The sequence below is a fragment of the Oryctolagus cuniculus genome, chromosome 7 (assembly GCF_964237555.1).
Source record: "Oryctolagus cuniculus chromosome 7, mOryCun1.1, whole genome shotgun sequence".
NCBI lineage: Eukaryota > Metazoa > Chordata > Mammalia > Lagomorpha > Leporidae > Oryctolagus > Oryctolagus cuniculus.
Genome location: NC_091438.1, coordinates 84696924 through 84718227, shown reverse-complemented (window position 1 = coordinate 84718227; position 21304 = coordinate 84696924). Strand labels below are relative to the sequence as shown.

The window sequence follows — 21304 nt, the reverse complement described above, 5'->3', positions numbered from 1 at the left end:
CATTGTTACCCTCTGGTTTTCTGGTCAAAACCAGCCTGTCTCCTGATTAGTGTCAACCTAGACCTCAAATCATGTGAGAATCAGTTAAGGCCAAAGGTATGTTTGGGGCTTATCAGAGTTCATCTAAATCAGCACAAGTCTGGATGCTGCATATGGGGTGCAGCCGTTCAGTGAGCACCTGATTGTAAGCAAGACATATCAACTGTGGTTGCTGCAAGTGTTTCTCAACCTCGGCTGCCCATGAAATCACCTGAGAATTTAAAAATTACTGGTGACTCGGTCTCAACTCCAGAGATCATAATTTAATTAATCTAGGTTGTGACCTGATGACTAAAATTGTTCAAAGCACCCCAGCTGATCCAAATGTTGAGGAGCACTGCTCTGGGCCCTCTTCCTGACCACTCGCTGGATCTGGGAGGCAAGACTCCCACACAGTCATGTACCCAGGGCCTCTATGACAGAGACCAGTCTAAACTATGGACACATCATGGTGCATAATGTGTAGTGGCTACAGAGAACTTCAAACAGGCCTATGGCTTGCTGGTTGGTAGCTTGGCATGAAAGCAAATTCTTCAGTTCAATTACACAATTTGAACTACATTTCCTTCCAAATTAGGTGGTGGAAAAGCTGAATGGCAAAGCTTACGGCGCTGTGATCATATTAGTGACCAGCGGGGCTGATGAGCACGTTGGCAGCTGCTTGCACAGTGTGCTCACCAGCGGCTCAACCGTCCATTCCATCGCCCTGGGATCATCGGCAGCCAGAACCCTGGAGGAATTATCACGTCGTACAGGTCGTACAGTCTGTAGAACTAAATTCATTTTTAATTTGAGGGGCAGAGAGAACTCCCACCTGAAGCTGGGAGCCAGGCCCAATCTAAGTTTCTCATCTGGGTGGCAGAAACCCAGTTACTTGAGCCATCATCTCCTGCTGCCTGTCATGATCTGCATCGGCAGGAAGCTGCAGTGGGGGGCCAGGTAGCAAACCCAGACCTGACCCAGCAACTTTGTCTTTTAGAGTACTTCCTTCTAACTTAAATATTTAAAGGACAACAAAATTCAGATTATATGGCTTAATTGAAAGACTAGAAATGATTTTCTTAAAAGCACAGAAATCATTGCTAAAATCTGTCATCTGGAGGGTTTTTTTGGTGCTTTTAAAATTTTATTTTTTCAACTTTTATTTAATAAATATAAATTTCCAAAGTACAGTTTATGGATTACAATGGCTTCCCCGCCCCCACCATAACTTAACTCCCACCCGCAACCCTCCCATCTCCCGCTCCCTCTCCCATCCCATTCACATCAAGATTCATTTTCAATTATCCTTATATACAGAAGATCAATTTAGTATATATTAAGTAAAAATTTCAACAGTTTGCACCCAAAGAGAAACACAAATTGTAAAGTACTGTTTGAGTACTAGTTATAGCATTAATTCACATTGGACAACACATTAAGGACAGAGATCCTACATGGGGAGTAAGTGCACAGTGACTCCTGTTGTTGACTTAACAATTGACGCTCTTATTTATGGCGTCAGTAATCACCCTAGGCTCTAGTCATGAGTTGCCAAGGCTTTGGAAGCCTTTTGAGTTCACCAACTCCGATCTTATTTAGACAAGGTCATAGTCAAAGTGGAAGTTCTCTCCTCCCTTCAGAGAAAGGTACCTCCTTCTTTGATGGCCCGTTCTTTCTACTGGGATCTCACTCGCAGAGATCTTTCATTTAAGTCTTTTTTTTTTTTTTTTTTTTTTTTTTTTGCCAGAGTGTCTTGGCTTTCCATGTCTAAAATCCAGATCCGAATGCCTTAAGGGCTGATTCTGAGGCCAGAGTGCTGTTTAGGACATCTGCCATAAGGTCCCAATTACATACAACAAACAATATATAAAATAATGTTTTTATAAACTCCTTATTAAGCAAAGCTGAACATATATAATTATGGAGCTAAAAACAATGTTTTAAGATTAACTGTACTAATGTCTATGATAAAAATACACACAAAGGAGCCAGTGTTGTGGTGTAGTGGGTTAAGCCACTGCCTGTGATACTGGCATCCCAAAGGGGTGCTAGTTCAAGTCTCAAGTCTCAGCTGTTCACTTCAGATCCAACTCTCTGCTAATGCACCTGGGAAAGCAGCAGAAGATGGCCCAAGTGCTTGGGCCCCTGCACCCACGTGGGAGACTCTGATGAAGTTCCTGGCTCCTAGCTCCTGCTTCAGCCTGGCCCAGTCCCAGCCTTTGTGACCACTTGGGGAGTGAACCAGCAGATGAAAGGTCTCTCTCTGTATCTTTCTTTCTCTCTCTGAACTCTGCCTTTCAAATAAACAAATATATCTTAAAAGAAGGAAGGGGGGGAGGGAGGGAGGAAGGAAGGAAGGTTGGTTGTTGGAAAAGATCTGAGATTTTGATTTTTTTTAATTTTAATCATGTATTTCAGGAGGTTTAAAGTTCTTCGTTCCGGATCAATCAAACTCCAATAGCTTGATCGATGCTTTCAGTAGAATTTCCTCTGGAACTGGAGACATTTTCCAGCAAAGTATCCAGGTCAGAATTTCCTGGATGTTATAGTTTCAGATGGCAGGGGTGAGGAGGGGAGAAGGAAGCAGGGGAAATAGATGAACTGTGCTAACTGCTTGGCTTACCGTGCTTGAATGTGCAACAGTATTTGAGTATGTGACAATGTGGGTGCAGAAGGCTTTTAATGAGCTTCCTGAAGTGACCAGAGCCAGGCTTCATTTTCGCCTGATGTCATACTCCTCAGTTCTAGGAGCAGTCCTCTGTGATGGCCACCTCAGCTTTTCAAGGTTTGTAAGCAGAGCCGGATCCTTCCTTGCAGCTCAAAATGCAGGTGGACTGGAGTTCAGGCCCAGAAAAGAAATGAAAAACCAGGCATTTAGTCTTTTTAGTTTCATTACAGCTTTCTACCAATCAGAATCAATTTTACTTTTGCATCTTTAACATCTTTGAAACTCCTGCCTTGTCTCAGGAGTAACAGTTTCATTAACCCCTAAAAATTTTCAGCTGTCTCTTCCACTACAACAACTTCCTCTAATTGAGCCATTTTTTAATGGACCAAGTTTTTTTTTCTTAGTACTTTAGAGATATTTTGGACATAACTGAGCAATGTTTGGAATCAAATTTGATCTATGGTTTCCTCACAGATGGTAAATGAATATGTGAAGATAAAGGCTTGCTGCGAATGATGAGCTCTGTAAATTATTGTCAGGAAGTATTGAACGTGAAGATTATATGTACACAGTAAATGCAATTAACACTATCCCACCATTAGAAGTAAACTATGTGAATTCGAATGAATGTGGTATAGATTAGCCTATTCTCTGATCTTCTGATAATTCTCAGTAATCTTTATAACCTGTGATTTCTTCCTTAACAATATGAAATAAGTATTTGAAAAGTTAATGAAGAATTTAACATGAAATATCATTTATATGGGTTCAAATGAGCCTTAATACTCCTAAACTTGGCTGCCTCTTCCCTGTTTGCATGTCAGTAGCTCCAGTAGACTGAGGACAGGAGCTGTGGCTACATCCCCTCCACCAGCCCAGGGCCCAGCGGAGTATGGCTGAGCAGCCCACAAACATGTTAATTTGATTTCAACAAATAACCCATCATGTCTTTGCTGTCATCCACCAATATAATTTTATGTGTTTTCCATGTTTGAGCAATTTTACAAGTTTTATACATTTTCAAACTAATTTACAGATTTGTATCCATGGCTAATAAATTGTAACTAAATGTAGGGGCTCTGGTGACAGCCTGCCTGGGTTTCATACCAGTTCCATTCTTCATTAATTTAACATTGGACAAATTATTTCTCTAAGCCTCTGTCTTCTCATCTGTGACCTTGACAGTACTTATCTAGAGGGTTTCTATAAGGACCAAATAAGATAACACACGTGAAACATTTAGCACAGTGGTAGGCAGATGTATGTACTCTATACATATGCTACACATGTGCACACACATGTACACACACATGCATGTGTATAGCTTACTGTGAATAGCTGAATAATTTTTTAATGTACCAAAACACAAATTTTCATTTCTTATTAAAATAAGAATCTGGACAGGTTGTATACATTTTAAAACAAGCAAAAATAAAAAAATCAAAGAAAACTTGTTATAATTGCTGATCTGAGGCCAATGTTGGTTTGGATGAAAAACAATATAAGAACAAGTAAAATCTCTTGATAAAGAATAATAAAATGACACTTGTTTTAACTGTAACAAAGTATTTTATAGCAGGTATACTTATATAGTATGTAATGTTCTACTTTGGGAAAGTATTTTCATATGAAAAAATAGTTATGTAAACATAGTGTGTTTCAGAATTAATGATTTTTATTTTTACCAGTTCATTTTTATTTATCATAAAAGTAAAGAAAAAGAGAAATGATTACATATGCATTGGAAGCTTTCATATGCATATTCTCTTTAACAGCTTGAAAGTACAAGTGAAAATGTTAAACCTCACCATCAACTCAAAAACACTGTGCTTGTGGATAACAGTGTGGGCAATGGCACTGTCTTTCTAGTCGCATGGCAGACCAGTGGTCCCCCTGAGATTGTACTATTTGATCCTAACGGAAGAAAATACCACACAAACAATTTTATCACCAACCCTGCTTTCCAGGCAGCTAGTCTTTGGATTCCAGGAACTGCTAAGGTAGGTGTTGTGAGCTTGTTGTGATGACGTTTAGCCAAGTGTATGACTTGCAACTGAATCAAATGCGTTGACTATGGGAAATTTTGTTCTGATACTCTATATCAAAATAACTTTAAATTCATGAAGGCAATTTGTAAATATTTAAAACAAGAGAAACAACTAAGGTATGTTCAACACTTTAAACATTGGATAAATACTTCTCACTTCAGTAAAGGAAGTTGATATTTTCACTAGTATTACAAATAATTATTTTCTAGCCTGCAACTTTATTTATGTAATCTATATACACATAGTCGCCTATGTGCTAGGGGAAAAATTTCTACCTAGAATTTATAATAGGAATATATGCAATGCATTTGTTTTGGAGCACCTGCTGTGTGCTGGGTCTTGTTCTAGGAGCAGATAAAAGGGCTGGTAGGTGTGATGGATTCTGGGTAGAGAAAATAGCACATAGAAAGGTTCAGAGGAAAAGAACCTGGCTATTCATACAACTGTGAGTGGTTCAATACAGTTGAGCTACAGAGTAGCATAATAAGATAGCGGGACTGGAGGAGGAAGTGGAGTGGAGTGATAAGGCTAGAGAGATAAAAAAGAAACCACATCTGCAAAGGCTTTGCATGGCTGTAAACGGGGGGGGGAGGGTAGGGACTTGAATCCTAAAGGCAAAAGGAGCCACTGAAGGGTCTAACAAGAGCTGTGGATTGACCAGATCTGTTTCTGTACCCCTGAACCCCCCTGCTCCCCGCCTCATCAAACACTGACCCTTCCCCATCCCTGTTGGCAGACTCTTACCTGGTCGCCTTGATTCCCAGCGGGCATCCTTCCCCCCGCCACCCACTCTTCCTCTCTATCCAAGCAATTCTTCTGAAGAAGAACCCTGACCCATCTGCCTCCTGGTCAGAACTCACTGGTGCCTTCAGAATAAAATCCAAGTGGTTATTGGGACACACAAAGTTCTCCTGTCCTGGTTTCTGCCGGAGATTCTCTTACTGTTCTCCTAAACACTCTGTTTCCTACCACTACTGAACTTTTCTCCAAATTCACCACGTTCTTTTCACAAAGGTTGGGAACACTTTAGCTATTCCTTGTTCCCTTTGTCTGGCTCCTTAGTCTGGATTAGGTGCCCTATAGCAAAATAATGATTACACTCAGAGAGAACTTTTTGATGTGGAGGTTCCTGCCATTGGTCTGGCACTAATGCTGATTCCAAAAAGAGGACAGAAGGAAAGATGGACAGTTAGACTGGTAATAAATGATAGATGAGTAGATAGGTAGAAACAGATGATGGATGAATGGATAGATCTTGATAGGATATCTTGATGGATAGCTTGAATCATGACTTTACTGGAAAATGGCTGCTTGAATCCCTATGAGGAAGGTAGGGTAGGGGATGGTGGTGCCTTCACTTCCCATCCTAGGTCTCATCTTAATGTTTCTTTGTTTTTCTTCATATTGTGTTAGCTCCTCCTAGTGCTTCCCAGATTTAACAAGCTACCTGCAGGTGTCAGGGAAAAAGCAACACATGTATAGATAGCTTAATCAAAAGGACACATTTCTACTATATTATACTTTTAGCCTTTTCTTTTCAGACTTTCTTTGGCAGGGTTCTTCTAGACAGTCCAGATAGGCAAGAAAGTGAACTTTAGCAGCATTTCTATAAGTTACTCAGCATAGATATTTTACAGCTGTCATCTATCAAAACAGTAGGTCCTTTTCATGATCTCCAATAGTAAGCGTATGTTGTTTACATTGCTTGAGACTTCTGAGAGTGTGAGTTTGGCAGAAGTGGAAGGAAAGAAGGATATTGTTGCCTTCTAGTCCAGTGTGTCCCCATAAATCATAAAGTAATAACTTTATCTGACTTTCTCAGTTGTGAAGAAGAATGAAAAAATGTGGCTGCTTTTTAGGTGAAGGGTTTAGATTACTATTTGCAAAGTGCAGCGAAGTGGACACTTATTATTACATTTTAAAAGTGAATTAAAGGAGGAGGTTTTACCCAGTGATCGAGACTCCTGCTTTCTACAACATTCAACATAGTACCGGGGTTGATACCTGACTCTGACTCCTGACTCCAGCTTCCTGCTAATGGAGACCCTGGGAAGTAGTGGTGATGACTCAAGCAGTCGCATCCCTGCCACCCATGTGGGAGACCCAGATTGTGTTTCCAACTCCTGACTTTCGTTCTGGTTCAGGCCCAGCTCTGCGGGCATTTGAAGAGTAAACCAGTGGATGGGAGCACACATATTCTCTCTCAATCTCTGTTTCTCTCTCTCCCTCCCTCTTCCTCTCCCTTCCCCTATTCTCTCTGCCTCTCACTGAAGTAGATAGAAGAAATTTTAAAAACTTAAAGGAAAAAAAAAGAAAGGAAGGAGTGAGGGGGGATTAGGGAAAAAAGGAAATTTGGATATCTTCTTAAACTGTATCTATGAAATACAGGAAATTTGTTCTCTTTATATTAATAAAAATGTTTAAGATACACACTTAAACATATGTAAAAGTAAGGAAAGAAAAAAATGTAAAAAAATGAAGAAAGGAATAAAAGATCAAAAAATATATAAGCAAGAAAGAAAGGAAGAAAGAAAGAAGAACAATTGTAAAAGTATACAGAGTGGCAAAGAGAGAAGGAGAGACAGAGAGATCTTCCACCTGCTGGCTCACTCCCAAATGCCTGTATTAGTCAGGGAGAGGCCATCTGAAGCCAGGAGCCATGAACTCGATCTAATCTACCATGTGGGTGGCAGGAACTCTGGTACTTGGGCTACCATCTATCACCTTTCAGGTGCATTAGTGAGAAGCTGGATGAGAAAGTGGAGTTGAGACTCAATCCTGGGCACTCCTATGTTGGGATGCCAGTCCCCCAAGTGGCAACTTAACCCACTGTGCCACAAGGCCCATACAGAAAAAAATTATTTTTTAAAATATTTACTTAATTGGGAGGCAAAGAGACAGAAAAGTAGAGAAGAGACAGATAAATAGAGCGCTACCATCTACTGGTTCACTCCCCAAATGCCCACAAAAGCCAGGCATGGGCCAGGCCAAAGCCAGGAGCCTGGAACTTAATCCAGGCCTACCACATGGGTGTCAGTGACTCAAATTTGATCTGTCACCTGCTGCCTCCTAGAGTGTGCATTAGTAGGAAGTTGGAATGGGGAACAGATCAAGGACTTGAACCCTGGCACTCAGTTATGGGATGCGGGCATCCCAACCAGTGATTTAACTGCTAGGCAAAACACTTGTCCCTATTTTAAAAAATTCTAAAGGATGTTCTTTGGGCAGAGGTAAAATTGTCCTAGAGAAAGGGTAACAATTGCAGGAAAGAAGAAAAATCAATGAAAATGATAAATCATGGATTAATATTCTGGGTAATAAAGACTATATAAAACAAACAAACAAAAAAAGAAATAACGTTTCCTAAAGACAAAATAGAATAAATATCTTTTACAAAATAAGAAATTGTACAAGCACTGTGACACAATGGATCAAGTCACTGCTTACAATGCATACATCCCATATCAGAGTACCAATTGGAGTCCCAGCTAATCAACTTCAGGGCCAGCTTCCAGCTAATGGATCCTGAGAGGCAGTAGATGATGACTCAAGTGCTTGGGCCCTTACCCCACACATGGGACATCCAGATGGAGTTCCTGGCTCCTGGCTTTGGCCTGGCCCAGCCTTGGCTCTTGTAGCTGTTTAGGGGTGAATCAGCAGATGGAATATCTGTGCCTCTCTCTCTCTGTCACTCTTTCAAGTAGATACAAATATTTTTATATTTATTCAAATACAAAATATATATTTATTTATTCATTTATTTATATACAATAAAAGCTAATAAAATTCAGGATTGATATTTTTCTCCACATTTTATAAAACAAAAAGCCTTTGTTTTGCAGCCTGGGCTCTGGACTTACATACTGAACAATACCCACCATTCTCCTCAAGCCCTAAAAATGACAGTGGCCTCTCGTGCCTCCAGCTCAGCCATGCCCCCAGTCACTGTGGAAGCCTTTGTAGACAGAGATACCACGAGTTTTCCCCACCCTGTGATGATTTATGCAAACGTGAGAAAGGGGTCCTATCCTATCCAGAATGCCACTGTAACCGCTACCATTGAGCCGGAGACTGGAGAGCCTGTTATGCTGAAACTTCTTGATGATGGAGCAGGTGGGTGACAAGGAAAGGTATGTGATCTACGTGATCATTTTCTTCTTGTTCTCAGGTGCTGGGATGTGGTAGTATCAACATTATGCCTATCTGTAAAATTCCTGCAACTCAATCATGTCGCTCATTCAGTCATATCCAACTCCTGAATTCTCACAGAATCACTGACATACTGAGCAGCTACAGGTTGACTTGGGAAAAGACAATTCCCCAGGGGCTCCTAAAGGTCAGCAAGAGGTGGGAGGAAGTTGCCCAACCTCTGGGTCTAGGCTTCTTCATGACCAGTGGCACTGACCACTCTCACTTCGTGAGGTCCCACAGGTCCCACTGTATGTCATATGACATACCCTTACCCCTCCAGGAGTCACTGGTTTCACTCTATGAAATAATCAGTTAGACAACTAAAAGAGCAAATGAAACCCAAAAAGGAAGAGACAGTGAAAGACCATTCCTTCCCTGTTGAATCCAGTAGTGAGAAGGGGGGAAAAAAAACATTGAAAATTGAAATTGTGATCCAGGAGCTGACTCTAGACTATTCTTTGGGCAGTTGTTGGGATGATGAGAAACAGCTTAGCCAGAGCCTTTGAAGTGAAGTGTGTGAATTGGTCCCCAGGAGATCAGTCCATTAAGCCCAGTGGCATCACAGCACCGATTCTCACACCCCTGGGAAAACAAAGCAAAACCCCACTCCAGCGTTCTCATTCTGCACACACAGAGTTCACAGCCTCATTGTCACCCAGGAAGGACAGCACAGCAGCAGGCCAGGCAGATGGCAGCACTTGGGCTCTTTCTCACTGTTTTTTGACCTTTAAAAACAAACTCTTTTGTTGTGCCATCTTCCTATTCTGTTTTTCTGCTAAACTAAATTCTCAGGATGACAACAGATCTTGAAGTCTATGTTGGCAGTCCCTAGTGTTTCCATCTGCTAATAAAATTCTATTCCTTTTCTCTGTTGTTTCAGAGGTAGGTCTGGTTTTTGCTCTTTGGAAGTTTTTTTTCCCCCTGAGTCTTAGGTTTGGCAGCCTATTGGGTATCTTGTCATGGCATTGTGCCTGGCATTTATAAAACAGAAGATCATTCAAAGGATTTTCATTCAAGCCTATCTCAGAGATACCTGAAAATTCTTGTTGTGCTTATTGGAATGGATCCAGATGAACTCTTCGTGCTCTGCCTGCTTACCCACAGTCCAATGTGATGTACTTTGCAGAATGTTTCTCCTTTTTGGCAGTCTCTGGACTGATCTGGAGAACAGATCCTGTTCTCCTGGGCAAAAATATTTAATTCAGTTCAATAGCATTTTGTACATATTTCCTGGAACCATTTCATTTATTTGATATCTAAATGTATACCCTAATGAAAGAAATAGTGAGAAGTACTACTTTTGCATGAAACTGTGAATCTGGTTCCCCTCACGCTTATTTCTTTCTGTCTTAATGATTAAAAGAGATGGTAGCGATAACTGTGATATGGAGAGATTTTCCTGAGTAGCTTCTCAGCAAATATATACCTTCTTATTTACTAATCAGTAAGTCACTACATGCTAAGATTTTATTTTTTCCACCAGTTTTTTTTTCCTAAATAAACCTTGATAGCAAGATGTTTTAGCTCTTCCTACTTTATTTAAATATACCCCTACTTTCCTTACATTAGGAACCCTGCTTCTGTAGTGGGGAATAGGGGGATTCCAGAGCACTGTAGCAATGACCCAATCCCGGCTCAGGGCTGGGGTGTGCTGTGAGAACTGATTTGACCTCTAGGATAGGACAAGCTGCTTGCCCCATATGGCCACCTGTGTTTGAATAGTGAATGTGCTGTTTTCTTGGGCTAAGCTGTACCTCCTCCGACTGCGGCCTTAGGATCTAGGCCCTCCTGCCTTTCAGTCATGGACTTGACTTGGAGATGAACTGCTCTCTCTGGGGATGAATGTGAAGGGAGGAGGTCTAGCACTGGCCAAGCTTTCGGCATGGCCACTTGAAGCTAGGCACAGTGGGCAGAATGTACATTCTGACCATCTGCAGATCAACAACCCCTGAGGATCCAGACCAGCCGTTCCACGCACCTTCTAATGAGGAGATCAGGGGATTTCACACCTCTTCACCACTGTTTATCAACCATGGCTTTTATTCATAAAGCATTCATTGGATGAAAATGTGTATATTTGCATGGATATTCATTTCCTGGGGGCCAGAATAACATCTATCTTTTTATCTCAGAAGGGTCTGTGACCATAACCAAGCTTAAAAACGTGCTTAGTTTCATGAAAAAAAAACTAGTATTATTTTCAGTGATAGGAATGAAAGCACTTTAAAGATGATTCTCAAGCCTTTATTAACACTGAAGGGGCCAGCACTGTGGCATAGTGGGTAAAGCCGCTGCCTACAGGGCCGACATCCCATATGGGCACTGGTTTGAGTCCCGGCTACTCCACTTCTGATCCAGCTCTCTGCTATGGACTGGGAAAGCAGTAGAAGATGGCCCAAGTCCTTGGGCCCCTGCACCCACGTAAAGGACCTACAAGAAGTTCCTGGCTCAGCTTCAGATCAGCTCAGCTCCGGCCATTGCACTCATTTGGGGAGTGAACCAGCAGAAATGAACCTTTCTCTCTCTCTTTCTCTAAGCCTCTTCCTCTGTGTAACTCTGCCTTTCAAATAAATAAATAAACCTTTAAAAAAAACACTGAAGCAGGTAAAATTCACTCATCATTGGAAATAACTTTCAGAGGTTAAGGAATCACAGGCAGCAATTATGGAGTCATCAGCTTTTAATCACTTGATAATTTCAAAAGTAGTTATAACCATGATAACACATGCTTAAATGGAGAGGATAAAGGAAATAAATCTTATCTTTAATGACTTATGAGTTCTACATATCAATAATCCACTGTGATGACAAGTGTTGACATGGAATTTCTGATTGTTTATACAGGTGCTGATATTATAAAAGATGACGGAATTTACTCAAGGTATTTTTTCTCCTTTGCTGTAAGTGGTAGATACAGCTTGAAAGTACATGTCAGCCACTCTCCCAGCATACATGTCCTCGCACACTCTGTTCCAGGGAGCCATGCCATGTATGCACCAGGATACATAGCAAACGGTAAGCATCATTAGCACTGTTGTTTGGCTCTCATCCTTTTTTGTGTATCTCTCTGGGGTACGTGTGTCTGTCTGTGTGTGTATTAGAGAGACAGAGGGATGAGAAAAAGAGTCGGAATTTTGAAACTCTTTGTACTTAAATCAGTACATAATCTCCTGACTATCTTGTCAGTCCTCAGTGATTCAGTGGTAGTAGGTACCAGGCAGGCAATAGGTAATTCCCACAGGGTACTCCTACCTTCATTTTAATAACCATTTTGACCTCTGTCGTGTGACTATTTCACCAGAATTACTGATAGATACAGAGATTGGTTGAGTTTTCTCAGTTCTTAACCCTGTATTTCCTCCATAGAGGTTTGGATGAGGCAAAGACAAAAAGTCTCTGACAGTTGAAAGATGAAAACCAGCGGCCCAAACGATCCCCCCAGCAAATGAATTCCTGATAAAGATGAGCTTGGATGTTTCAGACAACTGAGCACTCTCGGATTCTGCTTTCCCTCAAGATAAAAATGTCAAATAAACAGAAGATGCACATCTTTTTATTTTTAACATCATTTGTTTTTTGGTTCCTGGTGGGAAGTGCTGGTGAAATCTGGCAAATAGAATTATATCATCCTGTAGTCTTTCAAAACATTTCTTCTAAGCATTTTTATCTCTAAAACTTTGTGTCACTTATGACACAGTTATAGTTAATCATTGGGACTATTCCGCAATATGATTCTACATTTTTTTGTTCTACATATACTGTCACTAGAAAACAGTCGAGACACTACAATGGATTTGCATCTCATGGTCTTTTTTGTGTCACCTAGAACACAGTTTACTCTCATCTCTATTTTAAATAATTTAGATTATTTCAAAAACAGTGTAAATCAACTGCCAAGGCAACGTGATTTTGTTGCATAGAGATGATTTTTTATTTTGAAAGCTACTAGCTGACAGGCTTAGTCCTAGCAAGTTGGGATATCAAATAGAGTAAGAACTTGATTTTTATCAAGGAGCTTGCAGGCTTCAGGCTGAGCTGGGTATCTTTTTAAAGCCATGGTCAAGGAGGCAAATACCAGTACTTAGAGTACAGTGATGTTAGAGACATTCAAGTATGATTTTATTTATGCACTTCATATAGACCCTTTAGAGCACAGAAGAGAAGAAACCAGGTTTCCCTGTGCTTGCCTCGTATACCTAATATTCAGTTTACCAGATCATATTCAAGCAACGACCTTGAGCAAACACTTCCCTGAAAAATGGCAGCTGCTCTGTTTCCACACCGCCAAATCTCCTGACACAGCAGCAATGGCGTCCTTCATCTACCAGCTAGTGGCCACCCTCTACTCCTTCCCATCCAGTTCCTTGGAATGTATCTGAGCCCTCTGACTACAACTTCTCACCTCCAGTTTACCACTCTGCTCACTGACATCTCACTTCCACCCTCACCACCCCGCCAGACTCTCTATGGCCCTAGTCCCGGTGACCACCCCGGTTTCCAATTCTCCTTCTCTGGAGGTTTTTTTTTTTTTTTTTTTTTTTTTTCAGGTTCTTATTCCAGCATCTCTTTGTCTGCTGGATCTCTAAATCTTGGCAGTTCTCTGAGCCCAGTCCAAACCTCTTCACGCTGCCAGCTGAGCCATGTTACTTGGGTTTGAAACCGGTTCCCCAGTTGTTAACTATTTGACTTTGCAAGTTACTTCTCTTCTGTATGCCTTATTTTATTACTTACAAAAATGGGGGTGATAATTGTACCCTTATCATAGCCCTGCTCAAAAATTAAATATCTGAGGGGCTGGTGCTGTGGCATAGCAGGTAAAATCCCCGCCTGCAGCTCCCACATCCCATATGGGCTCTGATTTGAGTCCTGGCTGCTCCACTTCCAATCCATCTCCCTGCTAATGCACCTGGGAAAGTAGTGGAAGATGGCCCAAGTGCTTGGGCCCTTGCACCCACATGGGAGACCCAGATGAGGCTCCTGGATGCTGGCTTTGATCTGGCCCAGCCCTAGTGTGCAGTTATTTGGGGAGTGAACTAGCAGATGTTCTCTTTGTCCCTCTGCTTCTCCCTGTATGTAACTCTGACTTTCAAATAAATAAAATAAAAATATTTTAAAAAAGAAAATTAAATATTTGACATATATAAAGTACTTAGAAATGTCTCTGGCACATGGTAGATATTAAATAAATACTACTTCTCATTGGTCTCTTTCTCCTTAGCCTACCGCTATTCTAAAGTTGTTCATTCCTAGAAACTATTGTTTGTAACCAACTTCCCCCTTCATCATTCCATGTTCAAATCTGCCACCATCTTTTGCTGATTTTGTCTCTGAAAAACATCTGGAGCTTCCTCTTTCTTGCCTCTCCTTATTGCTATCATCCTCATTGCTGTTTTCTGTCATCTGAACGTTTTGTTTTGTTTTGTTTCTTTTGGAGAAGCAGAGAAACAGAGAGATCAGCCATCTGCTGGTTGACTCTCCAAATGCCAGCAACAGCTGGGACAGGGCCAAAGCCAACACCGGGAGCCAGGAACTCCATCTGGGTTTCTTATGTAGGTGCAGAGACCCCAAGTACTTGAGTTATCACTGCTGCCTTACAGTGTACACATCAGCAAGAAGCTGAAATCAGAGGCAGGGCTAGGACCTGAAGTCAAAAACTTCAATATGGGGGCCGGCGCCGTGGCGCAGTAGGTTAATCCCCCGCCTGCGGTGCCAGCATCCCATATGGGTGCCAGTTCTAGTCCCGGTTGCTCCTCTTCCCATCCAGCTCTCTGCTATGGCCTGGGAAAGCAATAGAAGATGGCCCAAGTGCTTGGGCCCCTGCACTCATGTGAGAGACCAGGAAGAAGCTTCTGGCTCCTGGCTTCAGATCAGCGTAGCTCCGGCCATTGTGGCCATTTGGGAAGTGAACCAACAGAAGGAAGACCTTTTTCTCTGTCTGTCCTTCTCACTGTCTGTAACTCTAACTCTCAAATAAATAAATAAAATCTTAAAAAAAAAAAAAAAAGAACTTCAATATGGGTTACTGTTGTCCCAAGTAGGGTTTTTTTTTTTTTTTTTTTTTTTTTTTTTTTTTTTTTTTTTTTTTTACAGGCAGAGTGGACAGTGAGAAAGAGAGACAGACAGAAAGGTCTTCCTTTGCTGTTGGTTCACCCTCCAATGGCTGCCACGGCCAGCGCGCTGAGACTGGCACACCGCGCTGATCCGAAGCCAGGAGCCAGGTGCTTCTCCTGGTCTCCCATGCGGGTGCAGGGCCCAAGCACTTGGGCCATCCTCCACTGCACTCCCGGGCCATAGCAGAGAGCTGGACAGGAAGAGGGGCAACCAGGACAGAATCCGGCGCCACAACCGGGACTAGAACCCAGTGTGCTGGCGCCTCAGGTGGAGGATTAGCCTAGGGAGCCGCGGCGCCGGCCCCAAGTAGGGTCTTAACTGCGGGGCCAGACACCCACTGCTCCCCTGAACTAAAGAATGGCTGTCTGAGTGGCCTCATTGCTTGCTGTGCCTTAATTCACTCTCCACCAGGTTGCCAGGGTGACTTTTTAAAAAGAAAATACCTTCATATCACTGCCTGCTCCCTTCCAGGATGTAAGATTAAAATCTAAACCCAACTACATTGCTCCACAAGACCCTCTTCTGTTTCCTCCCAAACTACTCTCCTCCTGTCTTTAGTTTGTTTTCCTGCAAAACTCTCCTGCATTTGAGCATTCTTAACTGAACTGATCCCTCTGCTGTAATGTTCTACCTCCATTCTTTTAATTTTTTAAAAATATTTATTTATTTGAAAGGCAGTGATACAGAGAGGCAGAGAGAGAGAGAGTCTTCCATCCACTGGTTCACTCACCAATTGGCTGCAACAGCCGGAGCTGAGCCTATCTTAAGCCAGCAGCCAGGAGCTTCTTCTAGGTCTCCCATGTAGGTACAGAAGCCCAAGGATTTGGGGCCATCTTCTACTGCTTTTCCAGACCATAGAACAGAGCTGGATTGGAAGTGGAGCAGCCAGGACTTGAACTGGTGGCCATATGGGATACCAGCACTGCAGGTGGTGGCTTTCCCCACTACCTCTGTTTTTTACCTCTTACTCCTACAACTATTAGGAAACATTGAAATGTTGCTTCCTTGATAACCAACCTAAGTTATGCATCTGTGTTGTTTTCCTTCATATCACCCTGCCTCTTTTCCATCTTATATTTATAATAATGATAAACATATTTATTAATGTGATCAATGACTGTAAATTCAGGAAGGGTACCATTTTGTCTGTGATAACTGACACAGCATATGTGAATGGATGAATGATTGAATAAACAAACTCAAAGAAACTCAGTTATTCTTTTTGTATGTTTTGAAAGGCAGAGTTACAGAGATAGAGCCACAATGCCAGCCCCACAAACTCTGTTATTCTAAAGATATAGTTAAGGAAAAAAGCTTTGGAAAAGGCTCTTAATAATCTGCCAAAACCAAAGTGTTCAAGAGATTCCTAATGTGTGGGTTTGGTTATTTTTTCTTTTGTGTTCCAGGTAATATTCAGATGAATGCACCGAGAAACTCGGTGGGCAGGAGAGAGGAGTGGGCTTTTAGCCGAACGAGCTCAGGGGGCTCCTTCTCAGTGCTGGGAGTCCCAGCCGGCCCCCACCCTGATGTGTTTCCACCGTGCAGAATTACAGACCTGGAAGCTGCCAGAGCGGAAGAGGAGGTGACCTTATCTTGGACAGCGCCTGGAGAAGACTTCGATCAGGGCCAGGGTAGGTTTGCTGACTTCATTACATATTTTTCCCCCACTAAAGAGCGTTTCTAGAAATTGCATCAGAACTTAGCTGAGTGAAAGTGCTTTGGGAGTTTAGAGCTGAAAAAGCTGCAGAGAGTTGTCCTGAGAAGCTTTGCATTGCTGATAAGCCATAAGTCCCAGTGTGCCCCAGGAGGGATAAGGCCCTTGGTAACTCACCACCGCTGATCCTTCAGAAACCTTGATGGCAAACAGTAGTGTGCTCTAGGTAGCAGCAACAGAGTGAGTGCTTCCAAAGCCTGGAGGTCATTTATTTTTCTCAAAATAGAACAATGGGTATTTATTCATGTTTTCACAAGTCAGGTTTAGGGAAATGTTTCCCACAACTCATGGAAGCCTTGGCTCACTACCCTCTCTGACTCTGGCTGTCATTTTTCTTAGGGACACTGGGAGCAGCCTCTTGATTTAGGGCTCCCTTACCCTTCCTTGGGTGGACACTGATGGAGTGCCGCCTTTATCTTTTCCTTGTCTAAGGCCTCTGCTAACTGTCAGGCTTCCTCCCACATCTCCTTTTTCTAGATTTTTACCTATTTATAAGAGTACCATTTATTGAGAAAGTTAAATTTCCCCCAATTAACTTTGATTCCACCTTTCTCATGTCCTAAATTCCTGCATGTATTTTGGTCTATCTTTGAATCTATGTCTATTCAAACTCCAGCAGACAGTGCTTTTGCAAATGAGGTATTACAGTGTTTTTCTATCTGATAGGGTTAATCCTTCTACCTGTTACTTTTTAGATTTTAATATATATGACTGACCATTTTTGACCATTTATTTTTAAGGCAGAAATTATAAGAATTTTTAGTTTATTTATTTGAAAGTCAGAGAGAGAGAGAGAGAGAGAGAGAGCAAGAGAGAGAGAGAAATCTCCCAAAAGCTGATTCACACCTCAAATGCCCACAACAGCCAGGGTTAGACCAGACTGAAGCCAGGAGCCAGGAACTCCATTTAGGTCACCCTCATAGGTGACAGAGACCCAACAATTTGAGCCATCACCTACAGAGTACACATAAGCAAGAAGTTAGAATCAGAAGCAGAGCCAGGATGGAAACCCAGACATGCCAGTGAGAGAAGGGCATCCCAAGTAGTATCTTACACACCATATCAAATGCCTGCTCCTACAGACATTTTTAATAGAATCACAGCAAATTCACGAAACAAATTGGGAGAAATAATATCTTTACTGTGCTCAATCTTGCTTTTCAGAAATGTATGTCCTCTTGTTCAGGTTTCAGTAATGGGTCCTCATGTGGTATTTTTAATGTTTTTCATATTCGTATTTCTAGTTTTGTTTAATCTCAGGTATTTTGCATTTTGTTATTATTTTCGTTAGTTATTGCGAATAAACTAGAAAAGCTAAGGTGACTTAACCAGCCAATTTATATTTTTGAATTTCAGCTACAAGCTATGAAATAAGAATGAGTAATAGTCTACAGAATATTCAAGATGACTTTCACAATGCCATTTTAGTGAATTCTTCAAAGCTAAATCCTCAGCAAGCTGGCACCAGAGAGATATTTATATTCTCACCCACATTTTTCATAAATACACCTGAATATCAACTTGTTCGAGAAACCCAAGACAGCCACAGAATTTATGTGGCCATTCGAGCAGTGGATAGAAACTCCTTAAAGTCTGTTGTATCTAACATTGCCCAAGTGTCTCTGTTTATTCCCCCAAATTCTGTTCCTGTGCTTGCCAGAGATCATCTTATATTGAAAGGAGTTTTAATAGTGATTGGTTCAATAGGAATGATTTGCCTTATTATAGTTGCAACACATTGTACTTTAAATAGGAAAAAGAGAGCAGACAAAAAAGAAAATGGAACAAAATTACTATGAAGAAGCCTATACACTACCTTCTTTCTTAAATATAAGACCTAGGACCTTCATACTTTGTAAAAACTTACCAACAAAACCAAATTAATGTAAAAAATGTATTAAAATCCATTGAGTTTTATAAACTACAGGTCAAATTTTTGCATGATAAATAAAAATATTCTGTAATACTCATTTTTGGAGAGTGAACTAGATAGCCCTTAGACTGGCTATGGAGAAACAATAAAAGTTACTCTTCAAGATAATTCTGTTAAAAGCAAAGGCAAAGGCAAAGTTGAATTAAAGCCAAGAAATCGATGTTTAATTGAAGTAGAGAAAAGTTTAGGTAGCTGTGTGAAGCAATTGCTTAGTTACTTTGATTAATTTTCCTTTTATCCTTATCTGTATGGAATAGGTTGCTTGTTTATGACTGAAGATCAAGTTGCATTTTATATACGAAGCCCCTGTTGTAGAGTTCTTTACCTCTTGCCTTTTGGTTAAATATCCCACAGTTCAAACTCCATAATTGCTCAAAGAGATCTTTTTTCAATGTAGGAAATAACCTTAAAATATGGGTATTATCCTTGTTCCTTCATAATGCTTTTGTAACAAAGGTTTATTGAATTTATTGTTTATCAAAGCAATGTTCTCAGTTACTGCCTTGAGAATTATAGGATGAAAATGGTTAGAACTCTCACAAGGCTTTAAGTCAAGAATAAAAGATATTATTCTGAGTTTATTTTAATACATAAATGACTCATATGCTTTTATTCAATTTCAACCAAAGAAGAGGTCAGCTGGAGAGATCAGTGTTTGGAAATTGTCAGGTTGTTCTGCTCATTTGTTAAATAGGGTCTGGAAACCTTTTTGTCATAGAGCTATTTACCAAGAACAAGGGAACAGTGAAGCACAGGCCACAGTGAAATGAAAATCCTCTTTCACCTAATTTTACTTTTAAGTTTTAAAAAAGGGAATTGAGCAAGAAATCATTTGGTTTTTAAATTAAAGAGCTTAAAATTTTATTGAATATATATAATAAATAATGTAGAATAGATCTCAGTTTTGTAACTAGATCCAATTAAGAATGAAAACTTGATTATGTTTTGGGGAGGGATATGTGGGGAACTGGAACAGGAAGAAAGAGACCGTATGAAACCCTGAGTGAGAGACTCATAGCAGTGCTGGCAGGGGCGGGGGGACAGCAGCAAATTTCTCTGCCCAGGTCTCCCTCCCCCTTGAATATTACACTACAGCCTGTTGTGAACTTACCCACATGAACTTCTAAGTCTCACAGTGGCTGCATCCTCACAGAATAAATGACAAAAATAGAAATTTGCATGTGTGTACATATATGTAATGTTTACATATGAAGTGAATATGGTAAAATCTTAAACCTTGTTAAATGTTGAAAAATGTTAAAGATTGTATTCATTGAAATCTTTTTTACACTTTTATGTATTATTTGAAATATTTTCAAATAAAAAGACAAACTGTGTATCTCCAGAGACAGGAAATCATTGTATCAAAGTGATACCTGCTCCACCAGGTTTATTGTAGCATCATATACAACAGCCAACATATGGAATCGACCAAGGTACCCATAATCAGATGAATGGATAAAAAAATGAATACTATTCAGCCATAAAAATAATGAAATCTTGTCATTTGCAGCAAAAATGGGTGGAAGTGGAGAATGTCATATTGAGTGAAATAAGCCAGACACACAAATAATGAACAACACCCAAGCTCCTTCTATACCCTTCCCACCACTCCCAGCTTTTAGCTATCAATTTTCAGTATTAGTGCTTCCATTATGGAAAACAGTATGGCAGTTCCTCTGTTGGAGGAAGGGAAGAGAAGGGGATGAAATCAGTATGTTGAGGAGATATGTGCACTCCTGTTTTTACTGCAGCATTATTCGTACTAGCCAAGATTTGGAAAAAACCTAAATGTCTATAAACAGATGAACTGAGAAAACATGGTACACACACACACACACACACACAATAGAATACTATTGGTCCATTAAAAAAAGAAAAATATCCTGTCATTTGCACAATATGGATGAAACTGGAAAAGTAAGTCCATATTACTTAAACTACTAGATATTAAGACTTACAAAGAAGCAGAAACTGAGACAGTGTATTACTGGGGTAAGGATGGTCACGTCAGCATCCTGTGGGACAGGGAGCAGAACAGAGGGTTTAGCTACAGACCGGTACATGTGCAGTCACCTCATTTATAACAAAAGCACAACTGGAACTCAGTGGAGGAAATTATGGTCTTTTTAATAAAAGCTGTGGGTCTATTGGCTATCCATTGAGAAAAACAGAACAAGATAAAACTTTGACTCTTACCTCATACCACACACAAAATAATTGAGATAAATCATATACCTTAGTACTAAAGGTAAAATAGTAAAACTTCTGGAATAGAATATTATATAATATCTTCAGTAACTGGGAAAGCCATTTTAAATATTATACAAAAGACACTATAAATAAGATTAAATTGAGTTCCATTAGAATAAAAACCTCTGTCCATCAATGGATACCATTAAGCCAAACTGCAAACTGAGAGAAGACATTTGCAAAACAACGAAAGAGCCAATATCCGGAACATATTAGGTATTACTGCAAATCAATAAGAAAAGAGCAACAACTTAGTTTATAAGTTGGATGAAAAGACTTGAGCAGGAACTTCACAAAAGAGAATATCCAAATGACCAATAAATCTATTAAAAAGTGCTTAACGGCTGGAGCCGCAGCTCACTAGG

The 21304-nt window shown here is 40.6% G+C and overlaps 1 protein-coding gene across 2 annotated transcripts in view; it reads left to right on the top strand.

Annotated features, from left to right (window-relative positions):
* CLCA2 (chloride channel accessory 2) overlaps positions 1–20033 on the top strand; it is a 42138-nt gene extending 22105 nt beyond the window's left edge. Inside the window, exons 8-14 of one of the 2 annotated variants that reach the window (XM_002715881.5) lie at positions 617–794; positions 2440–2546; positions 4465–4689; positions 8580–8850; positions 11773–11943; positions 16446–16670; positions 18110–20033. In XM_002715881.5, coding sequence (XP_002715927.1) covers positions 617–794; positions 2440–2546; positions 4465–4689; positions 8580–8850; positions 11773–11943; positions 16446–16670; positions 18110–18552 — 1620 coding nt within the window. In that variant the 3' untranslated portion in view covers positions 18553–20033. Of the gene's footprint in view, positions 1–616; positions 795–2439; positions 2547–4464; positions 4690–8579; positions 8851–11772; positions 11944–12294; positions 12492–16445; positions 16671–18109 lie in introns of those variants that run through there. The other variant, XM_051856291.2, reaches the window with a different exon arrangement.
* Positions 20034–21304: the final 1271 nt, after the last annotated feature.